Raw genomic sequence first — 19,773 nt, forward strand, 5'->3', positions numbered from 1 at the left:
TTATGCAGCCTAGAGCTAACTTTTCCAGCAGTGTATCAATCAGCAATCAGTACTTTTCTTAAATTGTGGCGATAATACGATATGAAACATCACATTTTCTATCATGCAGATGTTGCAACGTGTGCTAAAATGCCTGCTGCATGCAGCCTCAAAGAGGACGAAAGTCTCCTCTGTCTTTTCTCAAGCTTTCACTGAAGATGCAGATTTAAACAGGATCTTTCCTGCATGCGTAACAACCCATGAATTAGTTTTTCCTCCCCTCAGCGTAATATTCTTTTGCTCAGTAGCACATTACAGGCCTGCTGTAATGTGGTGTGTGGAAGGCCATAAGTCAGCCTCAAGGCTCCCTATGGAACAGCTCTACAGCAGCATAGATGACAGAATGATAGCCCTAGTGGGGGATTGTGTGTGTGTGTGTGTGTGTGTGTGTGTGTGTGTGTGTGTGTGTGTTGCAGAGCATGATATAGGCCTGGTGCTAATAGCGAGTTTCATTAAATCATGCTTGCCAGTAAGACCAAGTAGCAGAGAGAAAATGAGACACGCACGCAGAGCGAGACAAAGACAGGTGTGAGAAAACTCCTCACTGTGTGAGGGAAGTAGCTCTTGTGTGTATAAAATTAGGGTGTGATGTGCATTCTCACACAAGTATTAAGGGGGATTTAAGCTAAGACTTCTCAAAGTCGCAGGCACTGAAAGCTCTAATGTAAGACAGGCGAGGGAAACGGCGTGAGACGTCTGGCATGTCTGCAGCAGAAAATAACTCTCAGTCTTCACTGGAACACCAGAATAGCAAAGCAGATGGGTAAGTACTGCTGTAGAGATGGGGACAAGAGCCTGGGAAAAGTAAGTACAAAACAATCACTTCTCACACATAACTAAGAGTAATGTCTGAGCTACACTCATTTGTATTCAGCCTATACACTAAAAGTCACTAGTGGCATGTTTGGCTGTAAATAGCTTTGCAGCAGCAATGTGGGTTCTCACTGCCACTGTGCTACACCTAATGTTGATTGCAGGGGTTCTTAAAGCTTTAAAGGGTTTTTATTTTAGTATTTTTGGATGATTGAAGTGCCTCCGTCTATGAATGCATTTGGGGATTAAAGCATACAAGAATAAAATGATGTTTCTTTTGGCTTATTGGAGCTAAATGATTGTTCAACACTGCAGCACAGTCCATGCACATTCTACAGAGCTATAATAAAAGGGGTGCAAGTACATTAAAAAGGCCAGTGTGGATGAAGACTTTTGGACACTGCTGCCCAGTTAATGATCAACATACCGCTGATGTATTTTGGTTATAAAAGCCTCTGTGAGAGACTCTGCAGCCAGCAAGTCTGAGCTCAATTCATCACCGAGGTCACCCTTGACCTTTATGTTGTGTGCTGCAGTGACATCAGGGCTTTCAAGTTTTCCTTTGTTGGGAATTGTTTAGTGTGGTAATCCACTTTTTTTTCTCAGGATTTAATCCATAATCTATGACGGGGATTTGGTGAGATCTGCTCAGTTACTTGACAGTCTAAAAAGATTGCTTCTAGCACAAAGAAATTGTGGCATTCATCATCTACATGACTGAGGGAAAAAAAGGTGTAAGAGCCGTATTGCAAGCTTTTTAATATCTTCATTTTATACGTTTCTGTTGTTTTCTGTTCTTCTGTTGCATATTATACATCTAAAGCATTTGGTGTAGACTGTTTAAAGGTCCAATGAGGCAGGAGAATGAACAGTACATCCCTAATCAAACAGCAAAGTAATGGTCTGCAGCGGTGGAAAGTAATGACATACATTTGCTGAAGGACTGTGCTTGAGTATAATACTGGCTTATTTGTACTTTACTAGAGAATTTCCATTTGTCTCTGTATTTTATGCTCTTTCAGTTTACTCCACGGCTGCAATGAAAAATGCTGTACTTCTCACTCATCCTCAGCATTTATCTGATAGCTGTACTTCGCAGAGAAAGAGATTACATACAAAACATGTGATCAGTTCAGAAAATATGATAAATTCTTACAGATTAACAATGTTTAAACTACAACATTAAAATACACGTGTTAAAGCATAAGTAATAATAAAAAAATAATAATATAAAGTATGATGTGATCAGATGATATTTAATTTGTTACAGTCTACAGTCAATGTGTCGCATTAAATCTGCATACTTCAGCTTCTAGTGTAGGAAAGTGTTAGTATGCAGAGGGGGATGCTTGTGCTAACACCTGAAATGCTGAACCAGAGTTGATATTATTTTATTAAGAGAAATGACGAGAAGAGGGAACAAGAAAGAGCTTCAGTCGGTGTGTGCTGTGAAGCTGTTTAAAATTCCAGGCATGTCTCAGGTGAGTTGATGGTGCCATCTAGTGTACAAAGCTCTCTCTGTCTCTCTGGGTCTGTTTATCTGTTCAACAATGAACAATTAATGCAGGAATAAAAGGTTTCAGAGTTTGCTTCTTTACTTCCTGTCCGGAGTGTCTCTACTCTTATAACTCTCACCACACCATCCGTCATGCATTCACACAGGGATACATCACCGTCCACATGGCACCTGCACTTCTCCTCCGGGAGTTCATGGGGAGTTCACTGACTTTGACATGTCAGAGAGGGGAAAAATTTACAGGTTGATAATAATGAATCTGTCACCGCTGTGTGTATTTCAGCTTGGCTGGGTGAGGGGCCTAAAATGTGATGGCTGAGGTAAAGGAATGAAATCAATAACTTTTCCTCCACTCATTTGGGGTTTTGATCAAACATGGCAGAGCAGCTCCCTGCCTGTACTTCATGACACAGCAGCTTTTTTTTACCTCGAACAGTTTATGTGATTTTGACATCCAAGGTGATCAAAGTATCAGGATAGGACTTTTAGCACAGAAAACCTTTTCCTGCATGGGCCGCATTAAAGGATTGGGATTAAATAAATCATGGCTTTCAGAATATGCTCATTTTGGTCGAGTCAATTTCATTTATGTGCCTCAAAATCACAAATTTGCCTTAAAGGGCTTTACGATGTGCACAGCTTATGACACCTTAGACCCTCCATTCAGATGAGGAACTCCCCCCCCCCCCAAAAAAAAAAAAAAAAAAAAACCTTCACAGGGAATAAAGGGAGAAACCCCTGGAGGAGAAACACAGGAGGGACAGACAATATTCAAAACAGACCAAAATAACAACAGTAGAGTTATGACATGGAAAAAACACAAAGACAATATTAGCTAGACTGCAAACGCACATGAAGAATGTCAAACTGGGAAGACGAGCAACTTCACATGACCTCCACTTCACCACAAAGACCTGGAAAGAGGACAGAAACACTCGAGAGGAAAAAAAAAAAAAAACTTATTCAAGGACATCATCCACACAGAGACACTATTCTTCTGCTTTTTTGAGACAGATGCAGTTCAGCAAGTTTGCTTTTCATGTCCATGTGTGTAGAAGACATGTTATTCACTATGGTTTTCCTCAGAGTTGACGCTAACTCCACCACTACCTGTGCAGGTATTTTTCAGTCACTTAGGTCTCCATAACAAAACTACACAATTTACATTACATTTATTTGGTTTGATTGTTTTAGCCAAAGCTACTCAGAGTAAGTGCATTCAACTATATGGATACGATCCAAAACTGCAAGAATCATGCAAGTACATCAAAGAATCTGAAGTGCTTCAAGTGCAAGGAAGAAGATAAAGTAAGCCAAGAAGATACTTAGCCCACCCGTCCTCCCACGGAAGACTCCTGCCAGAGACTCCTTCATCTTTGCTTGCCTGAGTCTTCTTCAGATGACCTACCACCCCAAACATGCGCTGATTGCTCAGTTGGCTACATCAGTGCCAACCACACCCTCTGTTAATTAGTAATACAAAGAGCCTGATGGCGGCTGGGCAATAGAAACCTGTTTCCTCTGACAGCTCAACAAGCAATCAACAGAAATCACACTTCAATCAATCAGATTTTAACCTCACAAAGCAGACAGAGCGCAGTCAAGCAGAGAAATGCCTATTCAGAAGAAAATATAGTATCGTCTTTGGGTATCTTACTTCAGTGTTGAAGTAGTCAGAACGGACGTAATGTTTGAAGAACGGATATTAAAGGATAAGGCAGGGAATCTATTTTGCCATCAGCAAATTATCAAAACAGCAAAACAAACAAGAAAGAGATAACAAGAACAGTCTGTGCATCCAAGGCCGGTGGTTAACGCTCCGAGCCAAAGTCTAACAGCCAGCAAGTGAGTCACACCTGTGCACCAGGTGACGCGTTCCTGATGATACAACAAATATGTTACGATGAACGTGGAAGTCAGTCCCACATACACTATCCCGCTGCTGTAAATACTCACAAATTAACTAAATATGTATTAAACCACACCTGAAAATAGTGTGTTTATGTACATGTATGTATGTATGTATGTATGTATGTATAGATATATAATATACATATATAATGTAGATATAGATATACAGATAGATATACAGATATCTTGATTTCATACATACATACAACAGCTCTCCGTTATAGTCTTGAATTAAACATACAACGTGGCCAAGCACACTCACACACACACACACACACACCCCACGAACACACGCCCAGACAGTCAGGGTTTATAGCATGTCAGTGTGTTTTATAGCTGAGCCGTGTTTAATTATTTACTCCGGTCTCTCTCAGGCCACAGTGGTGTCGATTACCAACACACTGAGGTGCCTCCTCTCCTCAGCTCCACGTCCAGTTCAATACGATTAACTCTATTTCCTCACAGAGGCTTTGCTTCATTTGCCGGATGATATAAGACCTGCAGACCCTCTCAAGGTTTCATTGACAGTTGCACTATTCTGGATATAAACATGTCGGGGATGAAGGGTGATCAGCTGCATCGCTCCACCTTGGAGATTTACTCGGTATGTAGAAGATTCTTGTGTGTGGGCTAGCTGCTCAAATTAGACCACAGACTTACCCGTGAGATAGACAAGTGCAATAAATAACCACATGAGCAAGAGTGCTTGCAGAAGGGCCTGTCCCGTGTTTGACTCTTCAGGAAACTGAGAGTTTCTTGAGAACGTGGAAACAGTTAATCTCTTAATGTAATTTCTGCCAAGCAAACATGACGGCAATTCAAGGAGTACTTGGTTTGCTTGATAACAGCCGAGTCTCGGTCTGTCTGAGCTGCGGTGTTGGGAGGGAGAGCTTGTGCTCTTAAATACAGATTGAATTAAAGACGGATTTTATTGATTCTCCTTTAGGTGGGTCTTAAAGTTTCTCTGACTTTCAAAACCCAGCTGTGACTGTGGCGTACGTGCGTGTGTTTGTGTTTCCCAAACAGAGCTTGATGGAGGAGTTCAACCCAAGCCTTCAGAAACTGGTCTCACTGGGTCAGAGCTACATCCAAGCTTTCCAAGGTAGGACAGAAAGAAAGAACAATATGCTACTGATAATGTCTCACTTTAAGGTTATCGGTATGAGGAATTCCCACACCTGCCTTTACAAGTGCTATAAACTAAACAAACTGCAACGACGGTACAGACACTATGGGAGCTGCCAGGTATCTATTTCATTACACCTGACTCCAAAGTCCATATGCTTTGAGAACATCCTGGTGCTGTTAAAGCCTTGGTTATGGGCTTGTAACCAAGGCCTACACAGGTTGTTATGAACATATTGTGAGCAGACAAGCAAGGCCCCACAACTATATTTGATTTCCATAAACAGAAGAGAAGGGATTTAGGATATTGGATGCAGCCTTGGCCTAACAGTGCTGAATTTATTTCGATGCTCTATTTTTGACTGTGTTTCTGTGAGAAGAGGTCATTGCAGAGCAAGGATTAAACTTTTAATTTGAATCTGAACATACAGTAATTGCGTCGACATTTTATGTCTTAATTATTCACATTATAATCACCTCTAATCCCTGTGCGATGCGTTCAGTGTGAAAGGTCTTTAAATGCTGACATACAAATGAGATTCAGCTACAGAGGCAGTTTTATACGACGATGTTTTTAGATGTTACACCACATCATAGGTGTTTGTTTAATGTATGCAAGAGTGTTAATGCGACACCATCGACAACTGATTCATAGCACCACTGCAACACAGACACTGAAATACAGATTCTGATGTCTGTCATTGCCACCTGCACAATTTTCCTCCATGTGTTCACTGGAGCCATTCCTTTATGACGTGTTAATGAGCTCATCCTACTGATGCAGCTTCTTCTCGTAAATTTAATACAAACCAAAAAAAATCTAGTTTTCAAATAGGCGTTGGGTGCCATTCAGACTCTCCCAAGCACCATCACATTGGTGTTCGTTTTTGCAATCCATTAGTGTTACAGCCTTGGGGAGTGTGTGTTTGATTGCTTAGCATCTGTGCAAAAACAAGGCAAGCTCCTCTCATCTGCTGAAAATCCAGCTACAACTCACGCATGTCAAAAGGACCAGAATAGCTCTGCTCAGGGATGTGGGTTAACACCAGGCTGAAGATGGGTCAAATAAAGCAACAGGCCCAAAGAGGCTGTAGTTTACAGTGATTTTAGACCAGCTAAGGGGCGTCGTTAGACTCGCTGTGAACCACGGCCTTGTGTGTCTTCTGCTTGTATAAAATGCTGACGACATATACCTGGCCAGATTTCATAATATGAGCACCTGGCAACCAAAATATTGCAGTAATTCAGTGATAACAAATAATCATTCTTCCGCTGAGCAATGTTGTTCTTCAGGGACGATTAACAGAGTGGTTGCCAAGCAACATGCAGTGGAAAGCCTGCTTAAATATTGGGTTGATTATTAACACTTATTAATGGATATCGTCATTTACTGTGCAACAGTTGAAGTAGTGTTCAGTTATGTTGGCCCACCTGGTACAGGGGTGTTTAATTGCACAGTGCCAGAAGTAAATATATTGCTCCAGCAGCCTTGTAGTTTGGGCCCCAGCAAGTAAACCATAGGGTCCACCTTTCTCTATTTTCACAGTAGCATGAATCGGAGCCTTTCTTCGTCCACCAGGTCGTAAACTGCGAAAGCGCCGCAGTCTGTTCAAGTGTCTTGACCATTCAAGCCCTTCTATTTCTTTCTCAATAATTTCAGCGTGTCTCCTTTTCTTTCCTCCCCGACCTTATCCATCTCTTTCCACCACTCAGCAAATCATAATCAAGGACCAGGATTACCTATTTAAAAATGTGATTTCACACTGTTTGGTGTATACTGCTCTACAAAAGCAAATAACAGTAACAAGAGACGGCTGAAGTTGAGAAAAAAAGTTTTTAATGTTTTCAGACTGATTGGGTAAATTGTGTAGCTTTTCATTTATAATGTGTTAGAAATGTGAAATTTAAAAGAAACTTAACCACACCAACATCATGAATACCACTAGTGTTAAAAGCTGAAATGTTAGCTGGTGCTACTCTGCTAGGCTAGTTACCTTTTAGCAGGAGCAGCTGTTTTTATTCCCCCTCATTAGATTTAGCTCCTACCTTATTTATGTTGTGTAACAAACAAAACCTCAGAAAAATTCACAGAGTTCAACAAAATGTATTACAGGAAGCAGCTAAGTAGATAAAGTAGCCTAAATATATTTAGCTTGAGATAAGGCTGACTGTGGATATCTCCATCTAGCTTTAACTGGATTTTGTTTTTCTGTTTTCTTTGATATTAGACATGTCTATGCCATTAAACATTTTCTATGTTAAAACAGATGTCAAGAAGTCAGATTCCAGTCTAAAGGCTTATATGTTAAAGGTTAATATGCATTGATAAATTACGATGAGAGCAAAGAGGGACGTCTGAAAACTGATTTCATTCTGACTTTATGCTGCTGTGTTTTAAGTGAACACATTTCCAAATGATTGGAGAGAGATAATTGTTTAAATGGTAATTTGGATATATGAAACCTTTCCAGTCCCTTTTTTGTAATGAATCACTCTGTTTACCTGCATTTGTAATCCTATGCCAGGGAAATGAATTGTACCAAACAATTTGCATTTCAAATGACTGCGTGTGTTTGTGTGTTTCAGCTCTTGCTGCAACAAGCGAGGCCTACTTCAGTGCCCTTTCAAGGATTGGAGAGAAGGCTTTCAACACCATGTCCTCACACTCCCTGGGTATGTGTGAACACACGCTCATGCACAGTTTGGCTTTCTGTATTTATAATCTAGGATGTGAGCGTTTTGTCTTTGATCTGTTTATGGCCCTAACTAATTAAACAATGTTCTTCTCTATCCTGAAGACCAAAGTTTACCCTCAGGCAGCATTACTCCTTTCATTATTACTAAGACCTTGCGCAAAAATGTAAATTGTAGGTGTGAATGATTAGCATACTCTTTGATGTGTAGGACAGACTGTGAGAAGTTACTGAATGAATGCACTTTACAGTATCTTTTACAGTTAGTGCTCATAAAGGCTCTTACCTGCAGCTCAGACTCAGCTAATATTTGTATTGGGCTCAGGTCAAGTCAAGACTACGGCAGAACTGTATAGTTGGATTTCTCCTCATGTCAAGGGTTCAGTTAAAAGTTGGATTGCAACACAGTGCATGTTTGAGTCTGTTTTTATGTCAGTTCAAGCCAAAAGTAGAGTGATGGCAGAGTGGCTATCAGATGGCAGCAGACAGCATGAATAATAGATGATAACAGGCAGCGGGCCGTGCTCCGCTCACTTAACCCAGCCACACTAAAGGGGAGTCGTGTTAGGTTTAGTGGCTGGAGTTAAAGATATCGCCCCAACTGGATCATTAGTGTTTTCTCACTGTGAGGAAATGAATTCCAAGGACAGCAGCAAGTCCCACTCAGGTCAAGGTCAGCGTTATAACATGGTCAAACCTGATATTTAAACTACCATGGAAGCAGTTTTGAACTTCTAACAAATGTTTAGGTCCCTCATCTGTCCCTCACTAAGCCCTCATTGGCTCCACCTGAGCCACCAACCCAAAGCGTCCATATCTGAGGAGCTGAGACTAAACAATCAACTGTCTTTCTCCAGAATCACTTATGCACATTTACCAGTCAGCCCGACACTAAATTAGTGACAGATTCAGACAGCTATTATAGTGGCTCGCTGTGTGAATTGGTTAGCAGTGAACTGAAAAGTTCACAAAACAGCTGTAATAGAAGAGATCCTACAGATACAGTGTTAGTTTGTGCCTCAGATTCAGTGTTACGAGCCAGTCAAAATATTGGCAGAGTAGCTGAAAGATGAATACAGAGAAAAAATATTCGAAAACAAACCTAAAAATACTGCTGAAAAGTCTTGGCAGAGGTGGAAAAGGTGGTGAATTGAAAAAAGCAGAATCCAACAAAGTAATGGAAGCACATCTGGTGAATGAATCATGACGTTCATGAAGAAAGTGACTGAATGTCGATGAAACAAACATGAATTTTTACATTTGTCTCCACCATTTGTGACTTAACAGGCTCTCTTTTAATTATGTCATCTTTTTGGACCCTCTTCTTCCTCCTCTTCAAATGCTGTAATGACGTCTGACTAGAGCGTTATTTACTGTTGCTTATCTCGAGGAACCAACACCCAACACTTAGAAAACACAACATTAACATCATGACAGTGTGACCGCAGAGTGACACGATCTGGTTTTTATGTGGAGCAAAAGATTTAATGGTTTTCACCTGGAAATCAATCAGATATGAGTGTGTTAGCTGGTGTGCGTGCGTGTGTGGCCATTTATCAGTCATGTTGCAGAGACATAAATCTGTTTACGCAGTCACATTGTGGGCAATCGAAGTCCCCATAACATAAATCATAACAATTTTAGGGTGAAGACTTGGGTTAAGGTTAGTGTGTGTATTTAGAGTTTTCATGTTTTCATGTGTCTTTGGTTGAACTGGGACATAAATGCACAAAAACATTAACCTCATAGAAAACAAGAAGAGATGTAATATATTGGGTTTTAGTAAATCTCTATTTTCCACCTGTAGTCCCTGCAGGTAGGCAGAATAACACATTAGTGTGATAATTAGACATTGAGAGAATAGTCCTTAGATAGTCAATAAAACTGTAGACTATTGGTTTATGAGTAGACAGAAATGAAGAAAACGGAAAGGTTATGTGGTTTTACATTGTTTCTAGTAACATTAAGTGAGTATAATGTCACATGTAATGCTGTTGTCTTTCAGGGGATGTCCTGATTCAGATCTCTGATAGTCAAAGAAAACTCGTCTTGGAGCTGGAGAGAGTCGTAAGTTTACATCAACACGACACTTCTCTGTCCATCACAGCCTTTGAGGATTGAATATGATTTTGTGTTTCTCTTTCCAGTTCCGCTTGTTCAATGTGGAGGTCCTTCAGGAGATGGAAAATAACATCAGACTGGACAGAGATTACATAGCAGTGAGTGCGGGCCAAAGCAGGGCCACAGCAAGGTCATAAAGGAGAATGACAAGCTGCTACCTTCAGCAATGAAAAGCACAATTAATAACCGCAGGGCATCATCATGGAGTTAGTTATCTGATAATTTAATGTTTTGAAATATAGCTCACTTACGTCCCCGACGATAAAGAAGTAACAGTCTCTCATCACATCTGGGGAAGCCATTAGAGGGAATGGGAAAAGACGTGATGTGAATTCTCTGCCATACAGGACAGCAGGAAGCATTATGAGATGGAAGTGCACAGCCAGGGAACAGCTATGGAGAGGCAGCTGAGGAGAGGACTCGGCCAGGTTTGTGTGTTTCCCTCTTTCTGCATGCTGGAGGATAATCACTGTGCATGACTGTGTCCTTGTACAATAAATGTATATACACTAGTGTCAAATATGCGCATCCTCAGGATTACAGTGAGTATATGGAGTTCCTCAGGAAGAGCCATAGCGAGGCTGTGAAGGAGGAGGAGAGACGACACCGCTTCCTGGCTGAGAAACATTGTGATCTGATACAATCCGTCGCCCAATTCATGAATAAGGTATGCAGCTTACCACAGGTGGCATTTGTGAATTCAATATTTTAAGGTTTGTTATGGCTTATTGACTGCAGGTGCCAAATGGGTCGGTTTGTCTTACAAGTCTTTGCAGTGAATGTCAGAAGGACAATAACAGGAAGGCGCTCTAACAGAGAACTCACAATGATGTGTAAACATTATGTGAGACGTTATAAGTCCCTGTAGGGAAATTCCTCTCCTTCATAAGGAGGGTCAACCACAGATCAGCGGCCTCTGAGGTCCAGAGACAGATTCAGTTTCTTCTGCAGGACAAACAGGCTGTCTGTTTAAACTCAGGACTGCCTGCACACTTTCTATCCCTCTGCCTCCAATAAAAATATTTGGCTCCTAAAAAAGTTTTACTTTTTAATATGGATTTTTGATATGAGAGGCATGCAAATGACTCCACTGTGCCTGATTGTGCAGCAGGCTGTGGGAGCAGCGAAAGGTGCTAAAATTAAGTCGAAAACATTTACCAGATGAACACAGACAGCTTCTTCTGAGTGAAACAGGTAACTGTGGAGGGTCATTTAGGTCTCACGGACGAGAAAAAAAGATGAAAAGATGATCATAAAAGAATCAAAATAAAGAGACAAAAGGGGAAAATTATGAGATAGTGAGACCAGGTATCAAGCCCAAGCATGTAAAGACAGTCCACCTCGTCAGTGTCGCGGTTTGCACACCAAGACATCAAAAACAACAGCTTCTCATGGTCAAGTAAGCACTAATGAATATGCAACGACCAGTAAGACTCTCAAAATAAAGCTTGCTAGAAAACATGTCAGCGATGGTCACTGTTTCTGTAAGTTTAAGCATCATCTACATTAAAAATTAATTTCGCACAGGAAAGTCATGTGTGAGCCAGCACTCAGCCCCCTGATGGACTCTAATACATTCATCCTCCCATCATTAGCGCTCCCTGCTGGTATTACATGCTATGCATGAAATTTTGAGATAAAAAGTGAAAAGTCAAAGTCAAAGTTAGCAGATATTATGTCAAAATCATGTGAGAGTAAGCCAAAATGTTTGACTTTCTTTTTATTTTTAACGGCACAAATGAGCTTCCATAAGTACCTGTTAACTCTGCAGCTTTAACCTGTTTGACCAGAGCAGATGTGTGTCTCACAAACACAAAGAGATAATAGAAATGGCGAGTTGAACCATTTTTTTTACAACAACAACAACAACAACAGTACTCACAATTAATCATAAAGGAAGCAGGACACATGTAGAAACCTGTTTACATCTCTTCTCTTATTGTCCAGCGCTGAACGTACATTCATGTTTATGAGGCATTTTCTGCCCAATGAATATTAACATAAACTGCTGTAACTTAATGTGTGTTTAATGTTTACTCACACATTTAATGTGTGTGTGTGTGTGTGTGTGTGTGTGTGTGTGTGTGTGTGGCAGACAGGAGGCTCTCTCCAGCAGAGAGCTGATGCCTGGACAGACGAGGTAAACGCCACCAGACGACCCGCAACCAGACGGCTCACCTCTGTGGATAACTCTGTGAGTTCAGGGCAGAGTTTCTATCGGTTTATAGATATTAATGTGTTTACTGAATTATTCAAGGCAGGTCGGATTGCATTTGAATCTTTCAGAAATCTAAGAATATGCTGCTGGCATGAAATATAAGCCTGTCTTCAGGGAAAGAACTGAGGGAAGCTCTATAAGATCTGTTTGGGAAATGGATAACAGAGTTTGAGCCTTTCCAAACTTTGAAAATTTTGTTTTAAAGTGTCCGATTTATTGGAACCATGAAACAAATATTAGATAAGAAAACATATTGTGATGGAGCCAGGTGTTCTCTGGTTAAATGGTTAATACCTCCACACAGACAGTGTGTCATAGAGAAATCAGTGAATTATTGCAATCGTATTTTTGTTACCACGGTGCCCTCTGGTGGTTGGAGTCTGATTAAATTTGAAACCATCAGGATGAATCACACTGGTGAGGCGCAATACTGTTAGAGGAAAGCTTTCTGAGGGGGATTAACCTGTGGCTGAAAAAGAAGGACAGAAACCACATATTTTCTGGTGTGAAAGTAATTAAAACGTGATTGTGATAAGGCTATAAGTATTTTCCTGTCAAAACACTCTTATCTTTAATATACATCATCTGAGTAAATGCCTCCACATCTCAGAGCGGCGGGATTAACGCCACGGATAATTCACAGTCTGAAACCATATGGTCCTTGTCATAAAGGCTGCAATTAGGATTCAAGTGAATAACAAAGACGCCTCTGAGATAAACCCTGTCAGTCTCAGTGTGTTCCTCATCAGAAGGTGATGTGCCAATGAATCACACAGCTCCCTCATCGTACCGTAATAACAATCAGAGGATTAACGTGGATTCTGTGTTTGTTTTGTCTTGACATGGGATTTATCAGCGCTTATAACAGAGTGAAGCCAGTGTAGACAGATAATAGAGTTGGGCTTCATGATGTGCATTGCTCATTGTAACATCTGACAAATCCTCCGCAAGAGGCCAGTCTATGTGAGGTAACATGAACCTGCAGTTTACAAGCTTTATTCATGTCATGTGTACCTGTGCATGTAATGTGTACAGATGTGGATGAAGGAGGAGGAGACCAGAAGGAACAGAGAGGAGCTGACCCTCGGCGAGATACCGTCACGGGGTGAGTGTTTACTGTGACATGAAGAGGGCTTCATTCCAAAACTCTATATTTATTTCTCGTGAAGAGATCACTTCACTGACACCATGTTTGAACACAATAAATTGAAAATGTCAACAGCTAACACCGACACCGTAAAAGATTTTGACTGTGGTGCCACTTGTGTAACGGCATGTTTAGAATGAAAGTGCGTGCCGACTGTAAATCATTTGCAGCCCATAATGCCTCAGCCTGCATGTCACGGCTGATTTTGCCTTCACTCCACCACCCGCTTTATCAGTCTTTAAGCCTTTTATCTCTGTTTCTCTCTCTCGTTTTACTTATGTTCCACTTTTGCTTCTGTGAAACGCTGTATGCAGCGTGCTCCTTGTCTGTGGGCCAACTGATGCCTGCTAGAGGGAAAAACAATGCCACCCTCTTTGGTATAATTCAATGAACTGCATCCTCCGCCATCCAAGCACAATAATTATGCATAGAATAAGACACTTAGCAGTCTGCTAACTCTTTGAGTTATGAATACCAGGGCCGCAATGAATGAAGAAATAAATTGTAGCCATTTATATTTTTAATTAATCACTTTGCCATTTAAGAAGGTTTATCATCTAACTTGCGCGGTAACAAACGGCTCTCTGCTCCCCTGTGGTTCATCTCTCCAGTGCCGTCTCCCCAGGGAAGCATTTCTTACTTAAGAAGAGAGTCAGTGGGAAGTGGAGGTGGAGGTGGAGGTGGAGGTGGAGGTGGAGGTAGATCCATGAGGGCACTGGTGGCCCACCAGCCTAGTGTCTCCAACCCCACCCTGCTGCCTTTCTCCAGGGGAGAGATGATCACCGTGGTGGTGCAGCAGCCCAAGAACGGCTGGCTGTTTGGACGTGCTGACAGCGGCTCACGGTGAGTGATGTGTGTGTGAATGTGGAGGCATCTGTCTCTCCTGCTTAACCATCTGCACCCATTGTAAATATGTCTGGTGCTCAAGTGAGATATACAGTCCCTTTTTTGCTGCTGCTGCAATCTCTGTTGCACACTGATACTATTCAGTAGGTCAACATAGTACATTCAGCCAGCTTTAACACAGTTTCATATTCAATGTTCTAGGCCTCTGTCCTATAGAAGAGTCAGGTGAGAAAGAGTGATGCGTTTTACATTTTCTAGAACCTACTGTTTGTTGGGAATAAACAGAAGATGAATGAGTCTAAGACACAGTGAGTGTAGTTACACTATGAACAAATGAATGGAAAATGTTAACTTTTGTTAATTGGCACACACAAGGGTTGATGGGAATGCCATTAGTCAGGTATTTGGTCATAAATCAAAATACTGGACTCATTTTGACCTGATGATGGCGCTCGAGGAAAAGTTAGAGGATCACCAAAGTCAAATCGGCTTTTGTGCATTTGTCTTTTGTAATTGTTTTAAGTATGTGTACTTCTAAAATTCTTGATGACATTTACATTTCATCCACTAACTACCATCTTTTTTCTGCTGTCAGTCAGGGATGGTTTCCAGCCTCCTATGTGGAAGCGGTGGATGAGCCTCTGTATACACCCAGCTATCGGTAAACATCCAATGAAAAATATTCAGTATGATCATGAAACATTACACTATGCTAAGCGCAGGCTGATTAAGAAATATGTTGTCATATGTTGTCCCCAGACACAATGGCGAAAGGTATCCAGCATTCAAATGCAAGTTTAGTTCATGGTAAATATGAAGCTACAGCCAGCAGCCAATTAGCTTAGCTTAGCATGAAGACTGGAAATGAGGGAAACAGCTAGCCTGGCTCTGTCTGAAGGTAACAAGATCTAAAGCCTCAAAAGCTGGTGAAAACAAAGGAAGAAGTCACAGATGATGACACACTGGGGACAGACACTGAAGAAACAAACACTCATAGCACTGGTAACTGGAGTCCACAGTCTTTATACTGTGCTGATTATGACGAGTCCCAGCTGTGTAGGAGCTCCCAGCCACCTGGAGAACCACACCCAGCCTCTGCCAAAAAAGGAAGCACAGGAAACAAAGCCCCACACCTCTCCACAGCACACAATGCAAGAGTTCTTCCAAACCATGTGCTCCGCCAACGTTTGTATGTCTCACCTCCCGCAGTCCAAGTGCACACTGAAAACATAATTAATTCTTTATTTGCAGCCATTAAACATTGATGGAGGGGCTTTAAACCAAAGGCTGCACCTTCTGCATAATGTGTGCCTTCAATTTTGCAGTACATTTTGCAGTTCCCTCAGGCCGTCCTTATTGTTTTATAGGGCCAACATTTTTAAAAGAGGGTCAGCATGAAACTCAAGCCTGGAATAATAACATGAACTATTTAAGATATTTGGGTGACCCATAGCTGTGAGGAAAACCAGTAGGAGGTTTTAAACTAAAACTTTGCACAGTCACTGCGGACACATGCCATGGCTAAAGGCCTGAAATGTGAATGTTAATGTGGATCAAACGCACTGTAAGCTAGCGTACTTTAAAAAGCAAATCGTGCTTTACTCATTTTTTTTTTTTCATATCCTATGAAGTTTTCCAGAGGAAAGAAAGCTAAAACGACAGATACTGTACTTCTTCAACAAACTAAACAATTCTATTTTATTGTCACTTCAGTAGCTCCAATCTGAGAAGCAGCAGCAGCATGAGCAGCCTGTTCGGAAGCGGAAACTACAACGCAGCCCCGCCCCCTCCACCTCCACCGCCGCCTTCATCTTCAAACAGACAGCCTGAGGTGCAACCAGTCACACTGATTCTTGACAGAAGGCCTGAGATTAATTCAGAAATAAAGGTATGGCTATCAGTCAGTCTGTCTGATTCCCAACAAGGCATCTTTCATAAAGCCTATTAGTTGGCGTTTATTATTAGAAATGTGTTTCTCACGGTAGAAATCTCAAAGTTACAACTTTTATCACCTGACAACCTAAAAGATGTTTTTATCATTGGCTTTTTGCTGACATTTACTGCATCAGTAAAATGAAAAAGGTGACAAGATACAGAATGCAAATCTCTGGTGGTATTTCCCAGTCTGTTCAGCAGGGGCACTGCGGCAAGGTGCTGTTCTCAATGGCACCACACCCCTCTTTCTGGTGGATGCAGGGAGGAAGCTCCAGCTGCTGATAGTGTCTGGGCGAGGAGGTTGTGTGCATATGTTTGTGTGCGTGTGTGTGTGTGTGTGCTCTTGTTTTGGCATGCTGTAACTTGAGACTGTTAAGCTGAAGACCTATTTGAAGGCCTTGCGACTAAATAGGTCTGGTACATAGTGTAACCTTTAGGGAGCTGCAGTGTGATAATACCGCTGGTGTCCTTTCTCTTTGGTGCTATTCAAGCACACAGTGGTTTGAAAAGCATTTCTGTTTCTGCATGCGGAGAGATTTGATCAGGCTGGAGCTTTAGGTAATAAATGACCCTGCTAACCTGTGATGTTTTATTAAATGATTGGTTTTAAAGCAAATCGTCAGATTATACTAATATTCCAAATTGCTGGTATGTTTAAGGGACAGTAAACGAGCACAGAAGCAGTGGTACATCCTTCCTGAAACCTTCCTCACACGGCAGCCCTCGTCCTCCTCCCACCACCCCAGACACTACTCACACATTTCATATTCAATAAACATTTCATTCACATCTCAGTCGATGGAGGGGCCCTTGCTCGTGAATTGTTTACTGAAGTCTTGAACACAGTCATAATGGAAATTTGTGCCGCTTTCAGCGACGCTGCGGAATATTTAGCTCTGAAACTTGTTCTCAAGTCATCAAGGCCAACGACAAAGCAGATTTATTATTCATTAAATGTGTTTTTCTTTCATTGTAACACTGATGGCTCTGCATGCTCTCTGTTGCTCCCTTGCTTATCTCCATTGTGAAAATCTGATTTTGCAGTTTGTGTCAACTAGACAAACTCAGAAGTGTGTGTGGAGCTGCCTGCAAAAACACATCAATGAGCAGCTTGTGGGAGGACCTACTGAAAGCAAGAGGGCGAGGGGTCAAGTGCTGGACCCCGCTGAGCCTCCATTAGTGCATGTGTCTACATTGTGTGGTTTGGACTGGCTTCCACTCACCTGTACCTTTCTCCTTTTTTTTTTTTCTACAGAGATCAAACCCACATGGATCACTACCAGAACTCTTCCCGAGGTACGCTTAATGTAACTGTGGCTCTGCTTTGAAAGCACAGACAGGCTGTGAAATGCTTAAATGGAGGCCACTCGTGTTCCCTGCTACAGAGACGGGTGATGTTTTTTGAAGTATATCATGAACCCATTAAATCATAGAACAACAGATGAGGGCAGTGATCTTGATGGCAGGGAATCGCTTTCTCTCCATTTGAGTTTGAAGTGCGGTTCAGCGCTGACACCGTTTCAGTTATGGTCATTTTAGAGACGTGATGCTCACTCTCACTTCAGGCGAGCAGGTTGCCGGATGATGCTTGTACAGTTTGAAATGCGGTGCTCATTTCTCTTGTTATAACCTTTACTGTTGGGCTCAAAGATGGTATGTTTTCTGATATTGTTTTTCTCCACTCTGTCTCTTTCATTTCTCCTCTTCTCATGCTTAATGCCCTCTCTTCATTGCTCTTTTTGTTTTTTTAAAGGGGCACCAACCCGTTTGCCACAGTGAAGCTGAGGCCCACGAACACCGATGACAGATCGGCCCCACATTTGAATCGACAATGACACCTTAACCCTGACACGAAGGAGCTTGTCAGTTCATTCTCGCCACTGGAAATAGCAGTATACAGTATATTGAGTGGCGGGTGTTTAGTCAACTAGTGTTTTTCATACCTCTGACCTCAGTGTGCCATGGTGCATGACTTCTGCACACAACGTTGGAGAAAGAGGACAAAACTTTTGATAAATATTGTGGAATTCCTTCTTCGCACAAGGACAGTAGATATTTTTTTAAATCTTCCTAAACAAGGTACCAACTTCTTTTCATAGCTGAAAAATATGTTTGTGATAAGCAAAATAGTGAGAATAAATCACAGTGATATAAAAGTGCTTATGTAATATAACCTAATATTTGCATTGATGTCACCTGATCTGAAATCATCATTCCTTCCCTGAAACGCTTGTTTACTGGCACTGACATGTGACTGAAATAAATGACTACCATCTATGATGTGTATATACTGTACAGTAGAAGTTAGGAATCAATGCTAACTACGTGCTGATGTGTGACACAACTGACCTTTTTATGTAAGATCTGTAATTTATAGCTCAGGGATGGATGCATGATGCCACGGACTGCATGTAGCTGCTTACATAATCTTTTTTATGTTTCAGATTTTTATTGTATTGTATCTACACCATTTTTCTCTACATGGTTCACTGTGTTAAGTCCATTAATGAATATTAATTACTAATTTACTTTGGAAAATGGCTTGCAGAAAATGAAAATGTAACCTCTGGCAGATAATGTAATATCTTGTAAAGAATAGGATAAAATGTCTGAGCCAGATTTGTGATGAAAAATGCAGAGCATTCATGGATAATGTAATACCATCTTTATAGCATCTCATATAATTACTTTAACCAGTGTGTTTCACCTTATTAGCATGTAGCTTCTTTTTTTTTTTTTTTTAACTTTGGGGATAATGAGTGATCGATAATGTAATATAGTAACTAACAAGAATAAAGATTTAAGTTATTATAAAATAAAAATACCAGTATTACATCACCTGTTAAAGCCCCTGACAACTTGATTTCAAATCTTTAATATTTGTCTATAACATTTAAAATTAAACACTAAATAAGCAAGATTCAGTTTTAGATTCTGATTGGTGCGTGGTATCATTTTCCAACGGAGCCCGCCCACTTCAGACCAGCAAGACGAGCACAGACAAAAACAAAAAGTCCAGAAAATCTCAGAAACTGCTCTAACTTTGGCAGAAAACAGCATAACTAACGAAATCCACATCACCCATGATCCAAAACTGGTTAAGAAAATGAGAAAAATAGGACCTTTCAAAGTGCTTCACACTCCCAATTATCATGCCGTGTTTATCAAAAGGACAGTTTGTAACATGTTTGCTTCACTGATTTTGAGTAGCCACAGGTTACATATCCACATGTCACTTCCCATAAACCCTCTGTCTCTCCTGTCACCATTTGTCTCTCTCATAGGCGACACTGACCTGAGCGATCTGCTGGGACCAGCGGTGAGCTTGTCTGAGCTACGCTGAATTAAACAGTCCTGCTCCTCCTCTTTGAAGTGATAGCCTCTAAGCTTCGGATCTGTGTTTATTTGC

At 41.2% G+C, this 19,773-nt stretch overlaps 1 protein-coding gene across 1 annotated transcript; it reads left to right on the top strand.

The window, feature by feature from the left end:
• Window positions 1–4,829: 4,829 nt before the first annotated feature.
• Window positions 4,830–18,199, top strand: baiap2l2a (BAR/IMD domain containing adaptor protein 2 like 2a). Its single transcript, XM_076752255.1, has 14 exons — window positions 4,830–4,883; window positions 5,306–5,381; window positions 7,991–8,077; window positions 10,103–10,164; window positions 10,245–10,316; window positions 10,566–10,646; window positions 10,754–10,885; window positions 12,314–12,412; window positions 13,472–13,541; window positions 14,195–14,426; window positions 15,025–15,090; window positions 16,143–16,317; window positions 17,620–17,660; window positions 18,118–18,199. Exons 1-14 carry the CDS (start codon window positions 4,830–4,832, stop codon window positions 18,197–18,199), a joined length of 1,329 nt encoding a protein of 442 aa, XP_076608370.1.
• The last annotated feature ends 1,574 nt before the right edge of the window (window positions 18,200–19,773 follow it).

Source organism: Chaetodon auriga, chromosome 16 (genome assembly GCF_051107435.1).
Source record: "Chaetodon auriga isolate fChaAug3 chromosome 16, fChaAug3.hap1, whole genome shotgun sequence".
Taxonomy (NCBI): domain Eukaryota; kingdom Metazoa; phylum Chordata; class Actinopteri; order Chaetodontiformes; family Chaetodontidae; genus Chaetodon; species Chaetodon auriga.